The sequence below is a fragment of the Microtus pennsylvanicus genome, chromosome 12, assembly GCF_037038515.1.
Source record: "Microtus pennsylvanicus isolate mMicPen1 chromosome 12, mMicPen1.hap1, whole genome shotgun sequence".
In the NCBI taxonomy this organism is placed as follows: Eukaryota; Metazoa; Chordata; class Mammalia; order Rodentia; family Cricetidae; genus Microtus; species Microtus pennsylvanicus.
In genome coordinates this window covers 33210365-33221893 of record NC_134590.1, presented here as the reverse complement: position 1 = coordinate 33221893, position 11529 = coordinate 33210365, and the positions used below count along the sequence as shown (strand labels likewise).

Genomic DNA, 11529 nt, shown 5'->3' with positions numbered 1-11529 from the left:
GACACTACCTGGACATGACCAAACCAGTACAGGAAGGGGTCATATGCCCAACGATTTCTTGAAATTGCAGACGGAAGACTCTCTGTCTTTACTGCTCTGGACCATAAGGGGTTAATAACTTTTGTTCATTTCTTATTGGCCAAAGGTGGCACTTGGTTACTCTTGTCCTTAAAAGCAAAAAGCCAAGCTGTCCAGTTTTGTTTGCATTGGACCACCTCCATGTTACACACTTCAAAACGCAAAAAAAAAAAACTTTAATGTGTCTGGTGAGACTTTTGTCTTCAATTTTTTCTACTGAGTATTTTCTTAATTTCGAAAAACAATATCAACAACAATCGTAGATTAAAACATAAACAATTGACCATAAAATGCACTGTGGGTTTGTTGATTCCCCTCTTTTCGAGGTATTCAGTTAGCTTACCACACTCACTAGCAACATTTCAACACAATCTTACAACTTAAAAAGCTTCTTGGATGTTTGCCAGAGTGATAGACAACACACCAGGCAGGTGCAGAGGGCCTTCTCTACCCAGGAGTGACTGGGTGGAGCATCTATCAGTGCCCATCGCCTGGATGGCTGTTGCTGATCTGGCTAGCTTGGAGGATTTTCCGTTCTTCCTTGATCATTCCACAGCTCCTTTCCAAACCCCTCCCTGTGTTGAAGAGAACACTCCCTCCTAGCAGAAGTAGGAAGGCGACCGACCTGAAGTTCTTTAGTTCATAGTGTGAAAGCTTGCCTTTAGAAGAGTACTACCAATAAACGTGCCGAAAATCTGCCTATGCAATGGTATTGCAGTCTCATCAGCTACTTAACTAGAATTAACCCTGCAGGTTTATGCAGGCGTGGAGCACACTCGCTGTCCCTTTGAAAGATTGCCTGGAGAGAGTGGGAGAAGAAACTAGCACTTAGGGATGAGGGGGGCACCTGTGTCCCACACATTTGATTCTACGTTTTATTTCAGACCTCCATTCTAGACAGTAACCTGTAGTTTCGGCTAAGATCATTTCGACACCCATCATTTGCTTTGACATTCAAGCCCCTTACGTCCTTGTCGCATGCTTACTGTCTGTCTCATCTCAGGCCACTTTCTTGCACTTGTTCTGTCAGAGCCCACCCTGCATGTTTAATATTTAAGGGCTGGGATCGTTTTGCAGGTTTTAGTTTAATGGTAACCATAGCACACATGCACATGCATTATTGATAGCCAAGGCACACCGCATGTCCTTGGGCATCCTCTTTTCTTTCACTCTTTGTGCCACGGGAGGGCTGCCGTCCTTGGAAGTCAGCTCTGCTGTTGCTGTGGCCAAGGGAGGAACTGACAGCAGATCCATAATGGTGTAAACTGTGCATGTGGGTAGAGGTGACCATGCTAAAAAGAGAGACAAAGGCAGAAAGTGACAGGCCGCGGAAAGTCCGGTTTCGGATTGCCTCGTCTCACAGTGGCAGAGTTCTGAAAGAAGTCTATGAAGATGGACAACCCCCGGGCTCTCTGGATTCTGAATGTGCCAGTGTCTGTGGACTAGATGGACTCAGAGACTCTGAGGGACAGCAAAACGGCCACATTGGACCAGAAGATAGTGAACATGAGAAAGATCAGGATGACTTGCTGGTATTAGCCAGGACAGCCAGTGAGAAGACCTTTGGAACGAGACGAGTCAACATTTTAAGCAAAAATGGTACAGTGAGAGGCGTCAAATACAAAGTGAGTGCTGGCCAAGCTCTGTTTAACAATTTGACCAAAGTGTTACAGGTAAGTCATTGCACTTTCCCGCTCTGAGCTTGGTTCCTCACTCACACTCTCCACCTCTCTCCGTTCTCCAGGATAGCTTCTCATTCCTCCAACTTCATGGGGCTCTCTCCATTTAAGACCCTGTGTGCACAGATGCCCACTAGGCTCATTGTTCTTGGCAAACTACATCGCCTTCTCATAACCAAATTTCTGACCTGTACGTCATCTCCTCTGATTGTGATAACTAGCACAGAATCCATTCCTTAACAAAGAAAGAAGATGGCAAACTAGAGTGCTTAAAGCATTTCTTCAATGCCTAGAAGTTAATTCCTTTCTGGCCTATCCTTAAATCAGCATCCTTTGCTGCTTACATTGATAGCTACACCAGAAAAGCAGAGTGCTCTCGCGTTTGGTGTAATGTGTTCAGTAGTGCAGTTATAAAGACCAATGGGTCTTCCTCCCATGTTCAGGATGGTGTACTCTTTTTGAAGTCCATTTTTCCATTAATTTGCTTTTAATGGCTTTAGAGCAGTACTTGAAAAAGCTTTAAAAATACAGAGATTTAGACTTCATAGGAAATAAGCTTAAGAAGTGCTAAGTTCTGCACCCGAACATAGGTATGTGTTATTTAGATCTGATGCCTTTGACAATGATCTAATGCTCAGGAAAACGTTTCCAATTTCCTGGAAGTGTTAGTAGGATTATCTTTCTGAGGTTGTTTAAAATATCAACCCAGGAATAGTGTTTATAATCACTGTGATTACAGCGGCAACTCACCTCTTTCACTGCAATTGCATTTTCTATTATTTTTGATACCTAAGCAAAATGACCTCTTGTAATAAACTATTCCATGCTTCTATATTTTATAAAGAAACAAGGATGATAGAGAGAAAGAGTTTCAAACCAAATGTCACTGCAATATATTTTACTTCAAAGGAAGTTTGTGCAAAGATCAAATCATGAGAATCTAAAGAAACAAATTTAGATCTTACCCAAAGAAAAAAGAGCAGCAAAGAGTGGTGGTTTTTTTTTTTTTACATATGTAGAACGCATTCATGAATGATTTAGTAGGTTAAGGATGAGAGTCAAAATCAGAGACTGATACTTATTCTTCATGAGATAGGGAATGGTCTCACAGAAATTTGTAGAGATGTGACTTCTGGGTTAAAGAAAACCTTACAGGAATGAGATTTCCTCGTTATAAACATTTTTACTGTCAGGCTCGAGACCAAGCTTCTATATGGCAATAGGCTCTACACCTGTACATTCCCGGTGGTTAATCAGTTTCTTATTATTTGAATTGCTTTATGGCTTAAGGTTTTATCACAAAACTGCTATTTTAGTTTATTATTTTGACTTGTACTTGTTTACCAACCTCTCAAAAATACTGTCACTTATGAATAAATGCCACAAACTCCAAAACCTACAAGGGAAACTCTAGCTTTATTCTTTTGTTTTAACCCAATAGTGCTACAAATGTACAATCGAGCATCAAAGGAAACTTCCAAGTCAAAACTCTGCCACTTAAATAATTACTTGCATAGTTTTCTTTGCATGACTTGGTAAACAATTTTGTGAGCACAAATTCAGTACAACTTTTTTGATGATCTCGTCTACTCCAAGTGTTGAAACAATCAGCATTTGCAATCACAAAGTTTTGACATTGTCTTTAGTTTCATCATAATTACCATTACCCTAAAATGAATGCTATTTGATCTCTCCAGGGAGAAGCATAGGTTAAAAGGTCCGTGACTTTGGACCAAGGCTGCCATTTTCCCTACTGTAAGAACAGTAGCTCTATGCAATATGAGCAAAAAAGACATTTGGGGCATTATATAGAGAATAGATTTGAGTCCCTGCTACTTCATAAAGAATGTGCACATCATAAATGGTACCCTATGTCTTGCCTGGGATGCCCGAGATGAATAGGTTTCCATAGGTATCACTTCTTGGATCTGCCCTTTTCCATAACTTTAGCAAACTGTGCAACAAACTTACCTGAATGTCACCATAACTTAGTGATTTAGTTCAGGGAGGAATGAAAAAGTGAACAACCAGTTTCTCAGACATCTGGTTCAGGTTTTGATATAAAGCTTCTCTCAGTAAACAAGGAACCATGATTGAAGAAACAGTTAGACCTTTCTTCCTGTTTCAGGTTATAAAATCTTAAAGCACTCAGTTTGAAACTTGAGGGGAAGTGCTAAATAAAGATAAAGGCATCCAGCGTGCACGTGAGATGCTTGGCTTCCTCTCTGTTATTTCCTTGCTTAGTTACTGCTTTGTCAAAAACTATTGGCTCCACTTCCAAAAATTTCAACTATACAGAGACGAGTTGATTAAATGATTCTTTCAATCATTTTTACTTCTTGGTGGTACTTACTTAGACTCTCAAGTGGATAGCTGAACTGGTTTCTATTCTGTCTCTTAGTTTACACCACAGAAACCAGACAATGGGATGCACAGTATGTATTGGGGTGATGGTTGTAGTGACAAGAAGTGAGGAGACTGTGGTCAGTCACCTGGTGGCCCGCTGGGCTCGGAAGAGAAGTGGAGCTTGGATAAATTACTCAGGGATTTCCAGTTGGTCTGGATTATAAGTCTTCAAAGGCAGAGGCTGGTTTTTGTTTCACCCCTGCCACAGGTATCCAGAAGGCAATGCTGAAGAGAGGCGAGTCCAGACATCTGAAAGCCTCAAATCTAGTTTGAGCATGGAAACGTGTATTGTTTAGAATCTCTTAAGCAAAAACTTGGAATTCGCTTCTGTTAGAAGCTTTTTAGTTTATTCTCACACACATCAAGGTGTGAAGATAACTCAACAGCTGTGCAGATGGCGAATTTACCTGGGTAGTGTAAAATAGGAGTCCTTCCCATTGCCTATGCTGTCAATATTTAATGGGGAAAAATGAAGGAGACTTGCATCGAGGTGAGATTCTGATCAGGTTGGGTTACTGGGAAGATCTCCTGGAGTTGAAGAGGAGCCATGTTTCCTATCAAAGCTAAGCTCATCAATTGGTCAATTGAGACAGGCCCACAGGTGTTACCAATGCTGTCTAAGGTGGGTGACCTCTGTAGCACTAGCAAGTCTACTCTAAGGATATTTTTCAAATCCAGATTACTGGAATAATTTACAATACCTACAGTACTTATTTTTCCTCTTTTCCTTCACCCTCAGTGCTAGTCAGTAATCACATGCAAAGCAAATTATAAGAGTTCTGGGTGGCTCCCAGCTCTTGTGGTCCAGTTGGCAGGATGAAATTGAGGTACTCTTTGTTCTTAGCAGCAGCATTAAATAAAGTGTCTTAGTGTGGATCGGTGATGCAGATAATCAATGTTGTTTAGTCTTGCCAATATATTATCATGAATCTATAGTTTAGATGGTTTTCATTCCTTGACCTTCTCCTCAAACTATGTTAGGATATTCTTGTAGAATATACCTTTTTAGTTTCCATAATTTTAACAACTTCTTGTTCAAATTTAAAATTATCAAAGAAAAATGAATCCAAAGAAGGACCTTGAATACATAGATTATGTTTGTATGCATACATGCATATCTCTTGTTATGGTAGTTGCACCTAGGATTGATCTAATGTGTTAAGACAAAAAAGTGATATGTTGGCATAGTAATTTGCATTACCCACAGAACTTTCTTGTGTATTATTTTTTTTTTACCTAAAACTCTTATGAAAGAAGCAAAGAGACTTTTGTTATGTCCCTGGTGATAATTAGAAAAATTCATTCTTACTTTTTCATAACTTTTGACAATTATTCTTACAATACATGCAACCCATACTCTTTGATAATGTTTTTAGTGTTATAGATAAAGTATCTGGTTCAAAGCTAATAATACATGAATTCTAACATTTCTTCTTTTAAAAGTATATCAAATATAAAAATGTCCAAATTTACCTTTTAAAATTTAATAATGATGAACACAAATATTTATAAGACTAAATATATCATGTTATGATATCATCTAATCTTTTAAAATTTCATCATTTGCGAGGTTTTAAATTTTTCTATTGGTTTAATATTTGGTTTTCAGCTGGGAGAGGTCTGAAGAAATAGACAGTATTTATTCAGCTTTAACGGTTTTTTAAAAAATTATCACAGACATCATTTCCAATTGATTAAGTAGTCATGAGATTGCAATTTGACTCTCTTGGTTGGACAGTGGTGGTGTACACCTTTAATCCCAGCACTCGGGAGAGGCAGGAGAATCTCTGTGAGTTCAAGGCCAGCTTGGTTTATGTGAACTAGTTCCATGACAGGCTCCAAAGCTACAGAGAAACCCTCTCTTGAGAAACAAAAAGCAAGTAAGCAAACAAACAAACAAACAAACAAACAAAAGCCTGACTCTCAGACTTGTCCACTGAGTCAGGATGGATGATAGTGATAGAAGTTGCTGGAAGACTTTTATCTATCTTTGGTTCATAGTATACCAGAGTATAGGTCTGGTAATATTCTATTGTTCCCTGGAATACTCTTCATGAGTCGTGACCTTGCTCTCTTACTTGAAGAATTCTGAGGGCTGAATAAGTAACGCCTCAACACCAGACAGTATTCCTATTATATATGTGTACTAACATATTAATTTCTCACAAATCTTAGTATTGGTATTAACAAATTAGTTATTGTGAAGCTCTTTTTCTATATGATGCTTGTTCCTTCCCAGTCTGGCTGGTGTTGGTAAGCTGCATTAGCTCAGGTAGACTGTTTCAGTGGGTGTCCCCATCATGGTCTTGATCTCTTTGCTCATATTCTCATTCCTCTCACTCTTCAACTCAGCTTTGGGAGCTCAGTCCAGTGCTCTGATGCAGGTCCCTGCCTCTGTTTTCATCAGTTGCTGGATGAAGGTTCTATGGTGATATTTAAGATATCCATCAGTCTGACAACAGGGCAAAGACAGTTGGGGCCCCCTCTCCTCTATTGCTTAGGGTCTTAGCTGGTGTCATCCTTGTGGACTAAGCACTGTAGGATAAGTGCTGTTTAATGGATGATGATCCAAAACAGGTTCTGAAAGAATTTATCTGAAGTTGGCTTTACTTCCCATTCTCAAACGATTTTCTGGTTTTTCTGTTATTATTGTTGTTGGCATAATATTTTCTGCTACTCATTCTTAATTTCTTGAATGTTTTTCCCTTTGATTTTCTGTTGGCATGTCATCATTCCATTTGGTCTTTTTTTCTTCCTTTCTCTTGTGTTTTTTTTTTCCTTGTTCTTTCCAATTTAGCTCCTCCTTATAGACTTAGGACTCAGGTTAATCTGTGTAACCTAGGACTTGTAATTCTCATCCTACAAGTCTTCAGAAAATTAGCACTTTTCCAATTTCTGTGAATTTTATTGAAGTTGTTATTTCCATCAGTATTGCCCACTCTCCTTACTTTGTGAGACTCTTCTATTGTTATGATATTTGAACTTGTGTAACTTTGGTTTTGGTTACATGACCTCAGCCTCAGGAATCTGCCTGAGGTCATACTCCAGAACAATATGCTAAACAAGCACACACTCTCAGCAAGATGACTTGTAACCATCAATAAGCTCTTACAAATAATACACAGGAACCACATAATTAAGGAAACTAGCCCATGATTTCTCAAATTATGTTTTTTGTAATAATCTTATTGAAACATAAATAATATGTAACTTTATTCACCCATTCAAATTGCACCACCAGATGCTTTTAGTGAGTTAACTAAACTGTACTTTCATTATTTATAAGCTATTTAAGAATGTTTTCATTATCTAAACAGAAAATCTGTAAGCACTTGTCTTCATTTCTCTTGTCTCCCTCCTGCATTTCCTTTCTTCACTATTTTTCCTGGCTATAAGAAATTGCTTGTCTATTTCCTAGTTATCTGCCTAGTGTTTCCATTTAAACACATTATTCCTACACAACTGTAGCCATACATCCATTGGCAAACAGCTCCATAGTCCTCAATTCTTGCTAGTCCCTCAAATGTCTGATAACCACTCTTCTACTCTCTGGAAGGTCAACATTTCGTATCTCATATATGAGATCGTATGGTATTTATATGCCTTTTTAGATTAATTTTAGGTAACCTGAAAGGCTATCAGTATTGTTGCGAATTTCCACTTTTTATGGTGTTATAATATTCTATTATCAACATATCACCTTTTCATATTCATTTCTTCACTAATGGTGACTTAGGTGGGTTATATGTTTTAGCTGCTGTGATTAGTACTGTAATAAACAAGGTGTGTAGATAACACTTTATCTGGGGTATGTTTTATGTGCATGCAATCAAAGGTGTGTATTTTATAGCTATCGAATGGAATGTTCTATAAATATCTATAAGGTCTGTTTTGTCTAGAGTATAGTTTAAGTATGTGTCCCTGATAATTTTGTGTCTGGACTATCTGTATCTGTCCACCACAGATGAAATGTTGAAGTCTTCTCTTGTCATTTAATATGGTCTAACTCTTTCTTCACACCCATTAGCACTTGCTTTATGTTCCAGGTCTCATGTTTTGGGTATATTTTGACCGGGGTTTCTGTCCCACCCAGTCATATAGCCATTTAATCCCAAATAAACACACAGAGGCCTACATTAATTATAAATTGCTTGGCCTATTAGCTCAGGCTTCTTATTAGCTCTTATAACTTATATTAGCCCATAACTCTTGTCTGTGTTAGCCACATGGCTTGGTTCCTTTTTGTTTTAGTGAGGAAGTCATTTACATCTTGCTTCCTCTCTGTCTGGGTGACAGCTGCAGACGGAAACGTTCCTCTTCCCATAATTTTTGCCTTTACTTCCTGCCTGGCTATTGGTCAATCAGCATTTTATTAAAAATAATACAAGTGACAGGATAAAAGACCATTGTCCCACAGCAGGTATATACACAGTTATAACTGTTATCTGGTTAAACTGACCTCTGCATTTTTCTGCAGTTACCTTTGTGGTATCTTTGTTACAGTTTTTGTTGGTCAAGTTTACTTTGTCTGATGAAATGTTGTCTATTGGTCTCCATTTGCATGGAATATTTTTCTCCGTTCTTTTACTTTCAGATGACATAATTCTTTACAGGAAAAGTATGTTTCATTTACATTCCAGACGGTTGAGTTTTGGTTTTTGTTTTTTAATCCAGGCACCTACTGTATATCTTTTAATTTCAGAATTTAGTTCATTTATATCCAAAGTAATTATTGGTGGGCAAAGATATACCACTGTCATTTTGTTCATTTTTCTGAATTGGTTCATGCTTGCTTATGATATTTCCTTGTGGTTAAACAATTTTTCTCCTCAAGTAGTATGTTTTTATCCATTCCTTTTCTGTTTTTAGTGTATTATTATAGGTTTTTACTTTGTGATTACTATGGGACTTACAAAAACATGTAGTTACAAGAGACATTTTAATCTGATAGCAATGTAACTGTGGTTATAAAAATACTCCCCACTTTCATTTTACTGGTTCTCCCACATTAACTTTTTGATGCTATGCATTATATATGTCTTTATATTGTATATTCCTTAATGAATCGTTGTACTTATGATTTATATCCTTTTATTTTTTGAGACAGGATTTGTCTGTGTATCTCTGCCTGTCCTGGAACTCACTCTGTAGACCAGGCTGGCCTCGAACTCAGAGACCTCTCTGGCTCTGCCTCCTTGAGTGCTGGGATAAAGGTGTGAGCCACCAAGGCTGGCTGATTACTTTTTTCTTTTTGGTGTATGTGTGTGCATATGGTATATGTGTGCACATGTGTATGTGCACTTGTGTATGACATGTGGAGGCTAAGGTATTCCCCTAGCTGCTGTCTGTCTTGTTTCTTTTGAGACAGAATTTCTCACTCAGACCAGCTATGCTGGCTGGACAATGAGGTCCAGAGACTCACCTGCCTTTGCCTCTCTAGGTAGAGGATTAAAAGTAGAAATCACCATGGTTGACTTATTGTATGGGTACTTGGGTTGAACATACATCCTTATGCTTGTGTGATGCTCCTTTTCTTTAATAAGTTTGCTTTTTAAATTTCATATTAGTATACAAGATTAGGGGAGTCTAGGTTTTATTCAGTGTTTCCATTTATCACTCTCCCTAGCATTCCTTAGAAGACAAGCTCAGCAGCGAGCTCTCTCAGTTGTGAGTCTGAGAGTCTTTGTTCCTCATTGATGTCTGAATGGCACCTTTTCTGACTGTAGTGTTCTTGGTTGGCAGGGATCCATTCTGTACTTTAAGTGAGGAATGCTACCCCTCTGTGCCCTGTAATGTTTCTGCCGAGATATTTGGTACATAAGCAGTTCCTTGTATTGTTTTTATTGAGCTATATATTTTTCTCCACTCCCCACACTTTCTCCTCCTTCCCCTTCTACTCTCTCCCATGATCCTCATGCTCACAATTTACTCAGGAGATCTTGTCTTTTTCAACATCTCATGTTGATTAGATCCATGTATGTCTCTCTTTGTTGTCTAGGTTTTCAGAGATTATGAATTGTAGGCTGTTTTTTTTTTTGCTTTATGTCTAAAAGCCACTTATGAATGAGTACACATTACATTTGTCTTTCTGGGTCTGGGTAACTGGTTTTCTAGATCCATCCATTTGCTTGCAAATTTCAAGATTTTTTTTTTGCTGTGTAGTACTCCATTTTGTAAATGTACCACATCACATTTTTTTTTTCATTCTTTGGTCAAGGGGCATTTGGGTTGTTTCCAGGATCTGGCTGTGACAAATAATGTTGCTATGGACATAGTTGAGCACATGTTCTTGTGGTACGATTGAGCATCCTTTGGGTATATTTCCAAAAGTGTATTGCTGGATCTTGAGGTAGGTTGTTTTCTAATTTTCTGAGAAATTGCCATACTGATTTCCAAAGTTTGCACTTCCACCAGCAATGCAGTAGTGTTCCCTTTACTCCACATCTTCTCCAGCATAAGTTGTCATCAGTGTTTCTGATCTTATGTTGCTGTTTTCAGAATTCTCTCTTGGAGTCTGAACATTTATAGTTTTATTGGAATACATTTCTGGTGATTTTATTTTGATTAAACATGACTGGTGTCCTTTGACTTTTTTGAACCCTGATATTTATATTTTTCTACAGGTTTGGAAACTTTCATGCTGTTGCTTCTTAAGTAAGCTTTCTATTCCTGTCTTTCAGCCCTTTTGAATGCTAAAGTCTTGTAGTTTTGCTCTTTTAGATGCTATGCTATAAATCATTTAAGCTTTCATTCCTTTTCATTCTTTTTTTCTTTTTCTCCTCTGATTGGAAAATTTCAATGTCTGGGTTGCCACCAGCCGGGCCATGCAGAATCCCAGGCTAGAATTAGTAAAGATCTATTGCCATCAAAGAATGCCAACCAAGGTTCAAAGAGGCCACTGTCTCATCAAATGTACAGGCAGCAACATAAGGATAACCGGATGATGAAAAACCAGAGAAACACAGCGTTGTTGAAAGACATCAAGAAACCTCTAGAAACAGACCAAGATGAAGAGGAAATCTACGAAATGACGGACAAACAATTCAGAATTGTCCTTTTACAAAAATTCAGGGAGTTACAAGAAAATACAGACAAAAAACTAAGCGAAATTCGGGAAATAATTCATGAGCAACATGAGATGTTTGACAGAGAAATAAAAGTTAACCATTTCAAAATAAAAATTCTCGAGATGAAGAACAGAATAAGTGAATTGGCAAATTCAACAACAGGCTTTGACAGAAGACTCGATAAGGCTGAAGGAAGAATCAGTGATCTGGAAGACTGGACATACGATTCTAGACTTTAAGAAAGCATTGTCACCACAGAGCCGACAGCCTCTTGTTGGTGGCTAGCTCATGCTGGCAGA

At 38.2% G+C, this 11529-nt stretch overlaps 1 protein-coding gene across 1 annotated transcript in view; it reads left to right on the top strand.

Moving 5' to 3' along the window:
- The first annotated feature begins 1367 nt into the window (after positions 1 to 1367).
- Grxcr1 (glutaredoxin and cysteine rich domain containing 1) overlaps positions 1368 to 11529 on the top strand; it is a 100511-nt gene continuing 90349 nt past the window's right edge. Inside the window, exon 1 of the mRNA XM_075943350.1 lies at positions 1368 to 1751. Coding sequence (XP_075799465.1) covers positions 1368 to 1751 — 384 coding nt within the window. The remainder of the gene's footprint in view (positions 1752 to 11529) is intronic.